This window comes from Gracilinanus agilis, chromosome 5, assembly GCF_016433145.1.
Source record: "Gracilinanus agilis isolate LMUSP501 chromosome 5, AgileGrace, whole genome shotgun sequence".
Lineage (NCBI taxonomy): Eukaryota > Metazoa > Chordata > Mammalia > Didelphimorphia > Didelphidae > Gracilinanus > Gracilinanus agilis.
In genome coordinates this window covers 149539400-149557064 of record NC_058134.1, presented here as the reverse complement: position 1 = coordinate 149557064, position 17665 = coordinate 149539400, and the positions used below count along the sequence as shown (strand labels likewise).

The window sequence follows — 17665 nt, the reverse complement described above, 5'->3', positions numbered from 1 at the left end:
GCTATACCCATATCATATAGATTCAAATTCAAGTTCCTCCTAATTTTTGACCTTATTTCTTTTGGAGCCCCTCTCACTCCCTTCTATGGGACAATAGGCTTAGCTCCCCATAGAAAAGGGACTGATGTGACTATATTGCCAGGTTTCTTTCTGTAGCAACCATCTAGGTGGAATAGTACTAGCGACAATGATAAACACATAACTCTTTAAGGTTTACAATACACTTTTCATATATTGGGCAATCTGTATTCCTCTGACCCCGATTTCTCAGCATGTAGGTGATCCTTAAGCAATTTGAATGAGGAATCTTCTCAATTTAAAGTTCTTTCCTAAAAAAGTCCAACGCTCAAATCTTCTTTTGACTGACACGGTCATTGTTCACTTGCTATCTCTCTCCCATTATCCTCTTTCTCTCACACTATCTTTTTCTTGCTTGGATTTTTAAACTCCATCCAAGATAATAATAATGGTTGTTATTATTTTTGCTTTTCCTGCTCTGCCATACTGCCTCTGATAAAAGGCTAAGACATTAAGTGCCTGGAGGCATATCAGGTATTTACTTTGTTATGGTATTTCAGCTTTTTCAGACAATCTGTGTAGCAGATTAAATGAGGTGATATCCGTATTCAAATTATGTAATTATATATTCTATCTGTGAATATAAGTGCTTAGCACTGAACCTGGCACATAGAAGGCATTAAATAAATGCTTATTCGTTTCTCTTCCCATTGGCACTTTGGGAGTCATTTGTAGCTCTGTGGGACAGAATATAGTAGCTATTGGTAGCTTTCTTTAGTAGTGACCATCAGTTGCCACTATAGCTGCTGACATCTCTGAAACTTTTCTTGCTTCCTTATCTTTATCTCTTTCCATCTTTCTATCCTTCTATCTATCTCTTTCTATCTAATCTCTGTAGATATACACACATACACATATCTTACATATGTAATATATATCCTACATATATACTATATCCTACATGTATAAAATGCATATCGTTGTTGTTGTTCAGATGTTCAGTTATGTCTGACTCTACATGACAAAAGTCTATGGATTTTTCTTGGCAAAGATACCAAAGAGGTTTGTCATTTCCTTTTCTAGTATATCCCCATTTCACAGATGAGGAACTGAGGCAAGTAGGGGTTGAGTGACTTGCCCTGTGTCACACCACTAATAAATGTTTGAGGCTGGATTTGAACTCAGATCTTCCTGATTCTAACCTCTGTCCATTGTATCACCTAATTGCCCCTTAATGTATATCCTACATATATAAAAATGTTTCTTACATACATTGTATACCCTATGGATACTACATGACAGGCAGACCATATATATGCATCCTATATCCTTATATACTAACAGGGAAGGGAGGAGAAGCCAGGACAGCAGGATGCCAGACCCAGCATTTTTTTAGTACTGGCTGCTGGACTCTCTGCCCTCTTTTACCTCCTTTGGTACAGTGTAATGTCTACCATATTTACATCACTTTTAACACAATCCTTGAAACTGCACACTTTTCTAAAGCCGCTGTCCAAGAAGGTAAGGAGCCAGAAATATTATAGGGACAGTATTCAGATAGTCATCCCTCGAGCACGGATCAGTGCAATGGTCCTTCAGAACAGCCCAATAATGAGGATGGATGATTAAGAAGCTTGCTAGTCAGCTGTTCCAAAAGCTCACAGTCCCCAGGGCAGCCAGAGTGTCCCACATTTCTGGGTTCACTTGGATCTGTGAAGGATAAAGTTCAGATAGGGTTATGCTTGATGGGGATTCTAAACATAGTGCAGTTCTCTACCAGGATCAAAGGACTTCCCAGGCCGTCCTGCTGACAGTGGAACAGCCTCGGAATCTCTTCTATCTAGACTTGGGCATCTTTAGCCACTTCTCATATGGTAGGCAGCTGGGTGGCACAATGAATAGCAAGCTAGATTAGGAGACAGGAAAATGAGCTCAAAAACTGGCTTAGATACTTACTAGTTTACTGAAAAGCTACTTAACTGCTCTCAGACTCAGTTTCTTCATCTGTAAGAAAGGGAATAATAATAATACTTCCAAAGTTGTTGGGCAGATCATAGGAAGTCACATATGTAAGGTGCTGGCTTTTATTATTTAAATCAATGCTTTGAGTGGTCACTTTCTGTGACATCTCTCCAGAGACATGCTGATACCATGTATGTGTAACTAAAATGTCACCAATATTTATCTCATTGTACATTACAGAGAAAATCCTCTGTCTCTCCCTTCTCTTTCTTCCCCTCTTCTTCTCCTCCCTCCCTCTCTTTTTCTAAAGATATAGACAGATATATAAGTATATATAGTTAGATTAATAGAGGTAGACATTTATTGCTCTCTATATTTTTACACAGACATTGTATAAATGCTTCTCTACTTACATTTGAGTCCATTTTATTGAACGGATGGCAGACCTGCATTCGTTGGTTCATATTGTAAAGTTTTGTCAATATTTTGGACACTGAGCAACTAAGAACCCAAATGAAGTCCTTGTGTACACAATCCCCAGAGTTATATCCTTTCCACTTGGCCTAGGGCCTAGTTCACATTTTTGCTTTAAAAGATAATATACTCTGACCAACTCTGAGAGTGGGATTCGTATTTTTTTTTAATTTTAAAATTTATTTATTTGTTTGTTTTTATTTCTCAAATAAACGAGCCAAAATCGACACAGTCCCTGATTTGTCCCCCAGAGTTGTGCTAAGCACTAGGGGATGAGGGAAAAATTATTAAAGTTTCTCCTCAAGGAGCTTATACTCTAAGAGGGAAAAGAGCAAGTATACAAAGAGAACTAAGAATATGATGTGAGATATAAATGCTAAACGACTAACATCCAAGTCTGTTCTGAAGCAACTTACAGTTTAGTTCAGAGAGCAAATGTATGCTTACAAAAGGAAAACCAAGAATATTAGGCAAACCGTATGTGTGAAAGTACACGGATTCAGAGGAAAGAGAGATCACTTTGGTCTGGAGTGTCTGAGAAGACTTCAAAAAGATAAAGCTTTGACAAGGATTTGAAAAATGTTTAGAATTCAGATAAATGGATTGAAGAATAAAATAAATTCAGGAACTACCTCAAAAACCAAGTACAAATGCTTCCTTCATCATGAAAACTCTATATCTTGGAACTCACTTAATATTTTATTTAAACGTTTCTTAGGTTATTGTCATGCTATATTTTACTGCTTATTTCTTAAATTGCAACACATTCTTTGCATTATAGTTTGTTTCTGTATATTTGTCACATCCATGTACTAGAATGTAAACTCTAAAAAAAGAGAGAGCAAGGGGACATTAATTTATTTAATTTCCTCCAGACTAGTACCATGCCATACACAAAGCAATTATTTCATAAATGATGATTCAATTGAACTGGTTCAAAAGTTAAATAATTTGATCATATTTAGAATGATAATTAATACTTCCATTCAGAATGGCTTTTCACATTTTTTAATTTATATGTTTCCTGAGGTTTCTAATAAATACTCAAATTCCTGGGAGATTATTTTTTGCTTAGAGAAACCTAGACGCATGCATGCTTTGGGGTAGGATTCTTGTAAATTTCCATATGTTGCCTCACTATAAGAATTCATGCCATTGGTAGTGGCTGAGAGGAAAATATGTGCACTTCTGTAATCTAAAGTATGGGTAGTAAGTCAAAAGTTTAATCTTTTACTCTTGAGAATATTCACTTCGAAATCACTATTGCCTTTTCTCAAGTAAGAGATGTTTACTTCAGGGCATTAGATAATCTATGTGTCTAGTTAACCATTTTCCTTTGGAAGTGAAATTGCATGAAGGCAGTCAGTTATTTTTTAAACCCTGACAAGTTCAGTTTTTGAATAATAGAAAAATTACATAGCTTCATTTTCATTTGCCTATTTTTTCCTGAATAACAAACATCACATTATCATTTTACTGATAAAGCAAGATGGAATGGCATGACATTTAATTACCCAATTCTCTGATTCTTGTAGCTGGTTGGTCAGATTATTAATTGTAGACTCAGTTTCCTTAGCTCTCCTGAGAGCGTCCCCTGAAAGGTCTAAAGAACCATTACAGCTTGGACCTCCACAAATCCTCTGCCCGCCAGCATCCTTACACAGAGCTCCACCACAGGGTGCAAGGGCACATGTCAAGTTATTTGGTATTCCACATACCTAAAAAGAGAATTTGGTTGTCAGGAAGTTCCTTATTTGAACTACAAAAGCTCAGAAATCTGATGCTGAAACAAGGCATATTAAAAATTCCATTTAATGAAATTGTGAATGAGCATAGTAATTGTTAATGTTTGCCTGAAAGCAACTACATGGTCTGATGTCCCAATATTTATTGCACCTGGGCATCTTAAATTTCTTATGATCATCTTTTTTAACATTACACCAAGCAATGTATTTTCTATGTCAAGCTGGCTTAACTAGGGAAAGACATAGTTAAAATTTTTGAGGCTACCAAATTACTTGATTGAGTTTTTATAGTAATACATGATAGTGTAAGTGATGAAAAAATTTATTTCAAAAACAATAATGGACCAATTATTTGGATTTTAAAAATATTGCCTGAAGAAGGACTTCTTTTGGAAGCGAGATTGGGAGTCACACTAGCCTGGCTCAAAGTGCAGTGACCACATTCAAGGACCTGATCCTATTAGTGACTGACTCAAGAGTTTCAATCTGCCCCATTTCTGACTAGTCCTGGTTTGTGGGGTACAGTGTCATCATATTGGTGCTGGACTTCGAGTGAACATCCAATGGACTTGGTTCACTGTGGTTCAACTTGAATGAACCTCCAACCATGGAGCAGGAATTACAGACTTGTACCACCACACTCAGCTAGAGAGACTTTTAGGGACAAAAACAAAATTTAAGTCAGAGAAGAAAAACTGAAGAGATATTTGAAGTACAATTCTCAGAACAGTTTTATTGTACAATGTTTTCTGTTTACCTTTTCATTCAATTTTTGGACATCTGGAGCCTGAATCTGTTTTAATTTTTCCAGTGAGAAGTCTCTTCTTGAGGTTAGTCCATCTATCATGGTAAGTAAATCCTTCCTGGTATTTTCAGAATGTTTTATGATAATCATCGTCTTATTAATTTTTCGTTCCGCAGATAATGACATTTGATAGTATTTTTGGATTTCTGAAGCATCTGTATCAGTGTAAATCATAGTGAAAGGATATTTGAGAGAACAGCGTGTTCTATATCAGCCATCTTGATACCCCCAGCAGCCAGTGCCTTCCCCTCAAATTATCTTGAATCTATTTCTTGCATGAACCAATATAAGTTGTTTCTCCCTTGTCATACATTCCTACCTTATAAGCTCTTTGAAGGCAGGGACTCTCACTTTTGCTTTTGCAACCCCAGCACCTAGCATTGCTCCAGACACACACAGGATTACATCATATGGGTTTTGAGCAGGAAGGGATCTTAGTCATTTGGTCTAACCCTTCATATTACAAATGAGAAAACGGAGTTCTCAAGAGGTTAAACTACTTTAATCTTTAACCATCACAAAGTAGTAATCCTCTGAAGTGAGACATGAACTAAGGGCTGTGATTCCATACTTAAACTCTTTCTTTATGTGACATCTTAATAAATGTTTGTTGATTGATTAATTGGAGACATTATTCCATGATTTGTTTACTTTCTTCTTCAAATAAACCCCTTGACATTGGTGCTTTCTCTACATTCTCTACAAATTTACTTTTATGGATATAGAATTATGGTTGTTGTTCAATTGTTTTTCAATCATGTCTCACCCTTTATGAACCCATTTGGGGTTTTTCTAGTGAAGATACTAGAGTGGTTTGCCATTTCCGTCTACAGTTCATTTTACAGATGAGCAAGTGAGGCCAACAGGATTAATGACTTGTCCAGGGTCATACAGCTAGTAAGAATCTGAGGACAGATTTGAACTCAAAAAGAGTTTTCTTGACTCCAGGCTTGGCAGTCCATCTACTGCACTGCCTTGCTGCCCTGTAGAATTATAGACTGCCCACTTATTCAGAGGAAGTTTCCATGGTAGTATGATGGACCTTATAGGAAAATATATGGAAGGAAAAAAGGCACTTTGGCCATGTCTTCAGGCTCCCTGAACACATTTGGGGCTTATAATTACATTTACACTGTATATTGATGGAGTGGTTGGATAACTACTTGAGAGACTCATTTCTTCTTTTATCTTCGTCCTCATCTTTTTGGTCTCTGCTAGTGCCAAATAATTTTATTTTTCCAAACTCTCTTTCCTCTTATGCAGAAATTTCTGCGAAAAGCTTCTTTTCCTCCTCCCCCACTGAAAACTATAAAATAAATAGATCTGAATGGAGAGAGGGATATCTGCCTTTTGTATCTCTGTCCACCAAGTCTCCTTGTACTTGTCAATGCAAGAATTCCTGGTCTGCAGATGTACCTATGACCATGATATCTTTCTTTTCTATATTCAGCTATTCTGACTATGACAGAAGTAGATATTATAATAAAATCAATATGGCTCCCAAGAGCATACCAAGAAATTTTGGGGTCTTTTGTTGGTTTTGGTATTTGGTGGATAATTATATAGAGTGAAGATCAATGTAGTATAATGGATAAGGAGATGGCCCCAGGAAAGCCTAGGTTCAAATTCTACCTCTGATCATAATTAACTTCTCATTGACCTTGTGTCATTTTTTGAAAGCTATAAATTATTGAGAAGGTAATGATTTATGTGTAATTGGAAATTTTATACCTTTGAACTACATTACCCAGGAGTCCACTGACTTCCTGTCGTTACATGCTGATGTAGACAGGAGATAAATTCGGTGGATTTCCATGTCTAGCTCTTTTCCTTCCTATGAGGGCAGCTGTGAACAAGGGACTTTTGAACAGGTAGATTAGCTTGGGCATGTGGTTTTATTTTGTTACCTTTTTATTCCTTTATTTCTAGTGATTATTAATACATCTTATTTATTAAATAAATTAATAAAAATATAACATTTTAAGTTATTATATTTTCATTTAATTTTTACATTTACCTTGGTGGGGAGAGTTCCTAACATGGAGTTTTCTATATTGATGAAATAACATGTTCGTTGTGATTTTTAGGTATCTGTGTATACATACACATATGTATACAAATGTTCAGTTATTTCAGTTGTGTCTAATCCTTTCTGACCCTATTTGGGATTTTCTTGGCCAGGATATTGGAGTGGTTTTTCATTTCCTTTTCCAATTCATTTTACAAATGAAGAAACTGAAGCAAACAGGGTTAAGTGACTTGTTCAAGGGTCTCACAGGTAGGAAGTGTTTGAGGCTGGATTTGAACTCAGATCTTCTTGACTCCAGGTCCAGCATTCTATCCATTGTGCCAACCAGCTGCCTATATATATATATTACACATTTTATTTATTTCAAACTATGTGTATATTTCATATAATATATTTATATATATCAAATATATTTCAAATATATATTATATGTCAAATACAAGTCAAATTATGTCATTAAATTTAATATTGCAATGTAAAGACTCAGCAGCATGACCAAATGGAAAACTGAATAAACTTGGACAGGAAACAAAAAGTTTGGGTTTCCTTTCCTGGCTTTGTTGCTTATTTTCTGGATGATCTTGGGGTAGACACTTAACCTCTCTGATTCCTAATCTTTAATAAAGATAATATTGTATTAACCGATACAGGATATTTTTGTAAGGCCCAAATGAGGTTATGTAAATGAAAAGAAAAAAGCACTTTGTAACCATAAAGTACTGCCTAAATCTACACTAGTGTGAAGGGAGTTGACTTCTGATTTGATTTGTAGAGGAACTCCCCGTTGAGGAAAAACTCTCTAACAAGGAAGGTCAGTACTTTCTCTGTAATTTATAATCTTAGAGTTGAACCAAGAGTTCAAACAACTTGCTCAAAGTTATACAGTCAGTGTATGTCAAAGGAAGCACTTGAAACCAGGTCTTCCCAGTTTTGAGGCAAGTTCTCTGTTATTTTGTGCTGTTTTTTATACACCATTATGAATACTTATAGAGCTAGATAGCTTACAGAGATAAATTATAATTTTGGGTTTTTAGGAAACTGGGAATCAAAGAATTTTATCCTCTTCTCCCTCCTTCAAACTTTATTAATTCAGGCTATGGGTCAGACTAGCCAGACCTAGGTTTAATCATTACAAATGACTGAATCTTCTCAATGTCTTGTGATAATATTTTTTTTTCTTGTGAGTAATAAAATAGGGCTGTCATCAAGTTCTCAGACTCTTGCATTTGAGGTTGCTATGAACTTAGCTATTTCTGTTAAAGAAGGGATGAGAACGTGGTTTTCAGGAATGAGAATGTGGCGAAGAGCTGTTTCTGCTATTTCCCCAAGGCTGCAATATGTCTACAATTCTGGAGTTCTTTATTTCTCAGATCTTTCATGAGTTCATAATTAGATACCATTCTACTTAGCCTCTGCTGTATGTTAGCTGAGGTTCTTCTTTTAGAGAAAGAATGGTCTAGGATCCCAGAAATATGTAAAAAGTTGAAACGTTCATGTGCAAAGAATACCTTTCAGGGGTGTGGTTTTGCTTTCTAAAGGGCTTAGGCTCTATGGCAAAGAGCACAGTATAAGTGATTGATGGAATGTAGTAGAGATTTCATCAGCTGTTATGTGGGAAGTTCACCAGATGACTGAAATGCATTTGATTTCTTACCCCTGATGCTGGAATTGCTGACATGGGAGGCCAGCTGCACCTTTTTCTGCAGATCTTCAAGGAGCTCGTCCACCTCTTTCCCAATGCCCAACACGGTTCCATTCAGGTCTTGGAAGTCATACTCTCTATTCAGTTGTTGGGCTATCAGCGCAACCTGTGTCCTAGGGAAGAAGAGCACCTTTGTTTGATTTTAACAATGGTCCTTTATGACTGCTCCTCCCAGTTGTCAAAGTACTTTAGGCATTCTCTCATCAGACTTGCAATATTTTTGACACCTTAGGGAGAGTGGGACTGACAAAACAATTTATAGGATCAAAGATTTAAAGCTGAAATGGGACTAAAAAATTATCTAGTCTTATATTTTCAGTGTATTGATGAGGAACCTGAGTCCCAGAGTAGTAGAGCCGATATGGCCAAGGTTTTATAGTTATTAAATAGTCAGAACTCAAATATAGCTAGTTCCTAAGAATTTCAATCCAGCATTCATCTATTAGTTCCTATTGCTTTCTCTGTCATCATCTATATCTATGTGTTTGTCTATTCATCTAACCTATCTAATATGTCTTTTTAGTCTGTATATTTATGAACCTATCTTCAGGGTATCAGGTGTTGTAAAAGTCAGTGCAAGAGTTTAAGACTTCATAAGACTTCTGGGACTTACTGTATATGCATGTATCTTCTCAGCTAACATGAAATTTATACAGATGGGTTTAAAGGATCATAGATCTAGTGTTGGAAGGAACCTTGGAGCCCATCATTTTATGACAAGGAACCTGATAGCTCAGGCTGATGAAGTGACTCGTCTAATGTCTCTTTACTGGAAGCATTCCATTTATAGTCTGAGGACTTGAGTGTCAGCCGTGAGGCAGACACTCACTAGCTGTTTGACCTGGGGCAAAATCATTTTGACCTAGATGAGACTCAATTTTCTCATTTTTAAAATGAGAATAATTTAAAAATACACAAACCATTTCTAAACTGTATAGTCTCACATAAATATTTGGATTTATTATTATTAGGGTTATTGTGTTACCTTACCATTTGTCATTTAAGAACTGATATTTCAATTAATGGATCATCCAGACCCTTTGTTGTCCATTCATTCTCAGCTACCCACTTTTGAATGAATATAAAACATGTATTAAAGACATAACAGGGCTGGAGCATATTTGAACTACCACCAAATAATTAACAGAAGAAGGGAAAGAAAGAGAAACTCCTATCAGTCCACTTGGTTTCCAGGTAATAGCTCTGGAGAAAGATTAACTACACACAGTTCTTGCTGTACATAAGTGGACCTATTGTAGACCTCAAATTTGCCTGAGGATATGGGGAAGGGAGGAAAGTAGTTAGGAAATGGTGTGTGTTTGTATGGGAGACATAAAAGAGAGAGCAGGATGATGAATATGATTGGCAGTGCCAGCCTGTGAGAGATGGAGGGATACATAGACAGGAGAGAATGTCAGTCTGAGAGAGAGCCACTGGGCTGTGGTGGTGGTTTCTCCATTTCAGTTCGGCTTTCAGTTGGAGCTCTTTTTGGAGGAGGGGTAGGTTTCTGGAGAGTGGGGAAACTGGAGAGAAAGAGCTGAGGGACAGGAACAGGAAGAGAGAGGGAGGGGAGGGAATGGCTAGAGGAAGAGGGAGAGGGAAAGAGGAGAGAGACAGAGACAGAGAAAGAGACAGAGAAATCATATGGTATTGATAGTATATACAGTAAAGTTATCATGAGTATTTTTTTGGAATGAAATTTTCTTTCAGAACTCTTTACTAAGTAAATTTATTTAAAATGAAAATTGCAACCAATGATAAAAAATATTCACATCTATGTGGTAGTGTTTTTATAAGTTACAGATTGCTTTCCTCATTATAAACATGTTAGCTGGTGCAAGTCTTGTTATACTCGTTTTATGAATGAGAAAACAAACTGAGAGAGACTTGCTTGATCAGAGAGCTAATACATATCAGAGGGAGGATTTGAACTCAGAGGTTGTGATCTCAAAGACCAGTGCTCTTCTTGCTATAGATTGCCTCTTATAGAAAAGTTTTTGCAAAAGGAAGATCCTTTCTCAAATCTTATATCCTTCTGACTTTTGGCTCAGAAAAATTATGCTTGTCATACTCCATTTCTACTTCTTAGCTGGAATACGACCTATTTCTTTCAGTCTCTGGAAGAATGTTGTCTTTTTCCTGCCTGAGTCCTAGGTCAACAGCCTTGGAATCCCAGTTGAAACTCCATTTCTCTTCAACTTGTGCTATAGGGATCTTCTTATAATAAGGCCCTGGCACATTCTCTACTCTAGATCACTGAATAATAGTTTATATTCCACTGCCATTTTTTAATAGGAAGCATTTTTCCTCAACTGCCACTTCCCTCCCTTAGTAGCTCAAAACAACTCCAAGTTGTGTCTATCTTAGACTACTTTTTACTGGAGACATATAAATATAGAGCATTTATGTATGGATCAATTGCACCCCTGCCCTTTTTCTTGCCTTTGTTTAGATATTTTTAAATGTTCCTATTCATGTTTGAACAGGAAATCTATTTGGATCATCCCTCAATTTCTAATAGCTTTTGGGAGAGGAGGATGTTTTGTTATAATAACCCATTGCTTTGGTTGTGAAATTGAAGCCCCTTTAATCTTATATGTTGATCTACACTAGCTGGACAAATTTCAAGAGGAAAGAGTTTAGTGGGGTGGAAAGAAGAGTGGACTTAGGATAAGAGAATCCTAGTTTGAATGCTGGGTCTAACTGAGCCTGACCAAGTTACTTAACTTCTCTGGGCCTCAATTTCCTAATCTGTAAAATGTAAAGGTTGGATTAAATGGGCTGTAAGGTTCCTTTCTATTTCGAAACCTTGGGATGCTGAATATTTTAAGTAACCTGAGTAACATAGGGGTATTTGGAAAAATTGGAAAGTTTAGGAAGACTGAATAAACTTTACTGGAGTATGGTTATTATAGTATGCATACTCAAGGCATAGTGAATAGCACACAGTAAGATTAATTAATAAATGTGTTTAATTGACTTGCTATTTATATTCAGCTCGATTCAGCGAGTATACATTTGGTGTAAGTTATGTGCAGGGCATTGTCCTAGGTTGTGGGCAAAAAAAATAAAAAAAAACCCTTTCTGTCTTCTTAAGGAATTTATAATCTAATGGGGAGGTACTAAGTTTAAAAAAGCATGACATAAGATGAAATATCATTTTAAAAAGCAGTGGATTAGCTAAGTATCATGATAAATATGAAGAGGGAGAGTTCTGATAGTAGTTCTGCTTTGGCTGACTCTTCATTAGTGGTTCCCAAACTTTTTTGGCCTACCGCCCCCTTTCCAGAAAAAATATTACTTAGCCCCCTGGAAATTATTTTTTTTAAAATTTTAATAGCCATTAATAGGAAAGATAAATGCACCTGTGGCCATCACCGCCATCTTGGATCGCTACAGCACCCTCCAGGGGGCGGTAGCGCCCACTTTGGGAATCACTGCTCTTCATGGATATGGTTTATTTAGATATCAGCAAATCACATGACGGAGAATTTTCTATTTTAATAGAGAAGTTGGAGCAAAATAATTTGGATGATAATATATTTGCTGTTGTTTAGTCATGTTTTAGTCATGTCTGACTGTGGTCTTTTGAGGGGTTTTCATGGCAAATATATTGGAGTGGTTTTCCATTTCCTTCTCCAACTCATTTTACAGATGAGGAAACTGAGGCAAACAGGGTTAGGCAACTTATCCAAAGAAACACAGCTTGGGTCTAAGGCTGGATTTGAATTCGGGTCTTTCTGACTCCAGACCTGGTACTCTATCCACTACACTACCTCACTGCCCCCTGATAATACAGTAAGTTAGATTTGAAACTAGTTAAATGATATTAGACTGAAAGAGTATCAATAAAGAAGTGCTAACTTGGAAAGAGGTCTGTTGTTGAATATCTCCATTAAATAGAAAGCTTTTATTAAGTGCTTACAATTTATCTGTGAGGTGCTGAGCTAAATGCTAGAAATAAAAATAAAAAGTGAAAACAGTCTCTGCCCTCTAGGAGCTTAACTTCGAATGGGGGAGCCAATGCATTTGTATCTACTTATAGACAAGATACACACGAAGCAGACACAAGGTAACTAGAGACTAACACAAACTAACTGACCCAGATTAGAAAAAAGAGCAAGTCTAACCCTTTCAGAAACCACTGTGAGCTTCTAGCCTAAGGAAGGCAGGGAAAATCTTATTTTAAAAATCCTTTTAAGGAAACTGAGGCAGGCAGCAATTAAATGACTCGCCAAGGATCACAAAACTTCTAAATATTTGAGGCTGGATTTGAACTCAAGTCTTCTTGACTCCAGGTCCGGTACTGGACTCATGACAAGATAGCAGTTTGTATAAAAAAAACAATCTGAGGGGTTTAGTAGACTGCAAATTCAATAAGAGTTATCTGTGGGATAAGACAATAAAAAAGCCCAATATGATTTTAAGCTCCTTTAAGAGAGGTACAGTATACAGAGCAAGGGAAGTAATCGTGTATTCTTCTGGGCTCAGATCCCATCTGCAGTTAGAGCACAGTGACTAGTTCTGGGCTTTGCATTTTAGGAAGGAGGTGAATAAAATGGAGCATATCCAAAAGTGGGCAACCAAGCTAGTGAGGGGAGGCAAGACTTTGTCATGGAAGGACTAGCTGAACCCTAATGAGTATGCTTAGCTTGGAAAAGACAAGACTTAACAATGGAAGTGATTAATATCATAACAGAGGGGTTTAGCTAGACAGTTCCTAACAACTCTAAATACTATGATCCTAAGCACTTAAGGAGTTCTTGTGTGTAAGAGGGATTAGACGTGGTCTGATTGGCCCCTCAAGGAAGAACCAGGAGTTCTGGGGAGACTTCACAGACAGGCAAATCTGTTTGGTGTAAGAAAAAGAAATTGCAACGATACTTTCCCAATATGGAATTAGTTTCTTTGAGGGGTAATTTCTGCAGACTTTTAAATGGAGACTGGATACCACATACTGGTGATGATGTAGAGGAGATTCCTGTTTAGTATGGACTAGATCAGTGATGTCAAATTTAAATAGAAACAAAGGCCACTGCATACTAATGGTCCCCAAAGACCCTATATTCTTAGAAAACCGCATGTTTACACATTTCTTTTTTAAGAAATTAATGCATCAATACATTAAAATAAGGGCAGTGAGGTGGCACAGTGGGTAGAATGCCAGAACTGATTTCAGGAAGATTCATATTCCTGAGTTCAAGTCTGAACTCAGACACTAGCTGTGGGCTTCTCAGCAAGTCATTTAACTCTCTTTGCCTCAATTTATTCATTTCTAAAATGAGTTGGAGAAGGAAATGTCAAATCATTCCAGTATCTGTGCTAAGAAAGCTCCAAATGGGCTTATAAAGAGTCAGACGTTACTGAAAACATCTGAATGATGACATTAGCATTCAAATCAGATAGGAACTACATTTTAATCTCATTCAGGCCCCACTTGGAAGTGTGGTGGGCTGTGTTTGACATCTCTGATCTCTACTAGACTCCTTTTGAGGTCAGTTCTGGAATCCTGGATTTTGCAGAGATCTGGAATTTTCAGCTACAGGGATTAGGGGAAGCCTTCATGGAGGAGATAGCCCCTGATCTGAGAGGAATATAAGAAATAGCAGAGGTATTGAGGGAGGACATAGCAGGAAGGATAGGGATAGGATCTCTTGCTGCCATAGCTTTGCAAAAGCTCTCCCCCATGCATGGAATGAATTTCTTCTTTTCCTCTGCCTCTCAGAAATGCTAGCTCCATCAAGGACCAATGGAAATGCTGCTTTCTACAAAATATCTTTCCTGATGTTCCCAGATATTAGAACTCCTCTCTGAAATTAGTTTGTGTTTACTATGGATATTTTCTATTTTCTTGTCTCTATATATTTTCCCCCTTTCCTTCCTACTTCCCCTTCCACAGTCTTCCTTTTCCCTCAAAGTCCTTAAAAGCAGAATCTGTTTCCACTTTGTGCTTCAGCAGGGCCTCGTGCAGTGACTGGTATGCCAAAGATAATAAAAATAGTTTGTTGAATTGAATCGAGTTGCTATCATTACTCTTATCATTTCTCTGAAGTTGGTAATCCAAGTTAGAATCTAAAAAAGGTTGAACTGTTAGCTAAAATGTGGTTGTAGCTGGGAAAAACTTGCTATCAAGTGGGTTAAGAAAGAAACAAGCAAACATGATGACAAAAATGGGTAATTGGGGCTCTTTGTTGATCATTTCTCTGAAGTCGGTATAGGTAAATTTCCAGATTTGCTTAAAACCATTCAGATTAAAAGCTTGGTAGGAGTTCTAGTTAATACTGAGTCTGGCTCTCTTCTTTGAACACAGTCTTACCTAACAGAGTCATGATAATCCTTGACGTTTAAGAATTCCCCAGATGAGAAAACGGGATGTTTCAAAATCCTTTCTATTTCAGACATGCTATCTTCTAGGCGTTTGAAGTCTGCATTGCAGCCAGGCAGGGTCTTTCTTTTATCTTCCAAGTCTGCAGCCAACCTAATTAACCCTTGTACAGCCTCAGAGAGGGAAGAAATCTTATTGTCCCATTGATCAAAGCACGAGTGACATCGAAGACAGGTGGGAAATTCCTGGGAATGACCCCGGGCACAACGATCACAGAACTGGCCTATGACACCTGCTCGGCACAGGCAGGAACCAGTTTCCTGGTCACAGATGGGTGTCTGTGTTCCTTCCTTATTGCACTTACATGCTAGAGGCGGGGAGAGAGGGAGAGATGAAGCAGAAGGGGTTACTTTTTTTCCTAGCTTGAGAGAAATCTGAAAATAAAGTGTTTCTTTGCCCAGGCTTTCCCCCAATTCCCTTCCCCCAGTTTGCTCCTTCATCCTCCCCTCCCCCTCCTCATCAGGATCCTGCCCAGAATTATCCAACAAATATTTTAAATAACTTTAAACTCAGTGAGTAGTGCATTGGGTACTAATATACAATATTTTCTCAGTGATTAAAATAAGTGGAAATTGGCTCATGTTTTAGATCTTGAAAAGATTATACTAGATTATTTTGACAAGTTCTCAAGGACTTTGACAGGTTCTCAGCATGACTGACCAGGAGGGTCAATGTTGGTATTTCTATTGGTCCTTTGGTATCAGTGACACCCAAAGGGCTTCCAACAAATTGCTCAGCTGTTCTAATTCTTAATCTTTTGGTGGCTAGACCTTGTCTCTGAGTCTGTGTCCCCAGAGGTACCTTGTTTTTGTTAAGTCCTAGTCCTGGTTGTATAGGTTAGATTATTTAGATATATAACATAACATAACATAACATAACATAACATAACATAACATAACATAACATAACATAACATAATCTGAATGAATAAAAAGGAAATATCTGGTAAAGTAAATTTTTAATCACTTTCAGTAGAAGAAATACACAGATGCCATTTGGCACTTTAAAAATATTTGTGTGCTTAAATGCATGAGAGGCAATATAGCCCAAGAAGTAGAGTGCTGGATCTGGAGTCAGGAAGACCTGAGTTCAAATATGACTCCAGATATTTACTGGCTGTGTGGCCTTGGGCAAGTCACCTTCCCCCCTGTGTGCCTCAGATTCCCTAAATATAAAATGGAAATAATAAAAAGCATCTATTTCATGGGATAGTTATAAAGGCCAAATGAGATATTTGTAAAGCACTTAGCAAATTGCCTGGCATGTAGAAGGTGCTTAATAAATGCTTATTTCCTTTTCTCCCTCAAGGACATTTTGGGTTCAAATCTTCCAACTCATTTTGGGTATGTGATAGTAAGTTGCTTAATCTCTCAAGTTCTTTAGGAAACTCTTTAAACTTGTAAGTTACTAAACTATTGTTGATATGTATTAATAGAGCATTTCCTCACTGGGAGTTTCTTCTGCCAATGAAGTCACTATCCTCCCCTTCACCCACCATATATACATACACACACACACATACATCTATATGCCATTAATGCAGAAAAGTGACTTTTTCTTTCTTTTGAAATCATGGGTACTTAGTCAATGGACTAGAGAGCCAAGGAGGGTGAGGTAGGGAGGGAAACAGGTAGCCAGGAATTAATAGCTAGCCTTATCTCCTCTGGTTTTATTTAAGATGGCTGAGACTGGTACTGGGTTCTAGGTGTGCTCTTTTATTCTGTGAAAGGCTGCATCTAATTGGATCTAATCTTATTTCTCATAAACACCTATGGTTGACTCTGTCCAATTACATTTCCTTGTGTGCCTTTGTTTGGGATGTAAGGAATGCCATGGGAGAGCTCTGAGAGCCACAAAGGGGAAGAATATTCTTTCCTATGACTGCAGGACAGAGATCCCAACTGTGCCCCCCACCCTTTCTTCCCCAAACAGCCCATTGCTGGAGAGTTTTCATACTTTAACTGAAAGAACTATTGGTGAGCCATTCATGTTTCAGAACTATACTTCCAAAGGCAGAATTAGTAAAAACTTGAGGTTTTAAATCTACATCATCAATTTATTAAATGCCCACTATGTACCAAGCATTGTGCTAAGCACAGAGGATACAAAAGAAGCAAAGGCAGTCCCTGTCCTCGAGGAGTTTACAATTGTATTAATTAGAAATCTTGAACCTTTGGATTCTATCTCCCAGAATTCTTTCTCATTACCCAGCATCCTTTTCCCTGCATCCCGGAGTTGCATGCTTATGTTGTTTGTATATAGTTGTGTGTAACTCTGCCTCTTTCTTTCTTTTTTTTTTTTTTCTGTGTGCTCAGCTGGGTTGGCTCCCTCTTTGCACTAGCTTTTTACTTTCCTTTTTACTTCAAGTTGTTATTAATAAATCTTATTAAATATACTTGGAGTATTTGAATATTAATTTTAATTCTCACACAATCAAATGAGGGAGATAAGCAAACAAATAGATACAAAGCAAGCTATAGTCAGGATAAACAGGAAATACTTAATAGAAGGAAGGCACTAGAATTAAGTGGGGCTGGGGAAGATT

The 17665-nt window shown here is 37.3% G+C and overlaps 1 protein-coding gene across 1 annotated transcript in view; it reads right to left on the bottom strand.

Annotated features, from left to right (window-relative positions):
* LAMB4 (laminin subunit beta 4) overlaps positions 1-17665 on the bottom strand; it is a 141193-nt gene that overhangs the window by 27292 nt on the left and 96236 nt on the right. Inside the window, 4 exon segments of the mRNA XM_044678313.1 lie at positions 3969-4172; positions 4957-5159; positions 8688-8848; positions 15052-15427. Coding sequence (XP_044534248.1) covers positions 3969-4172; positions 4957-5159; positions 8688-8848; positions 15052-15427 — 944 coding nt within the window.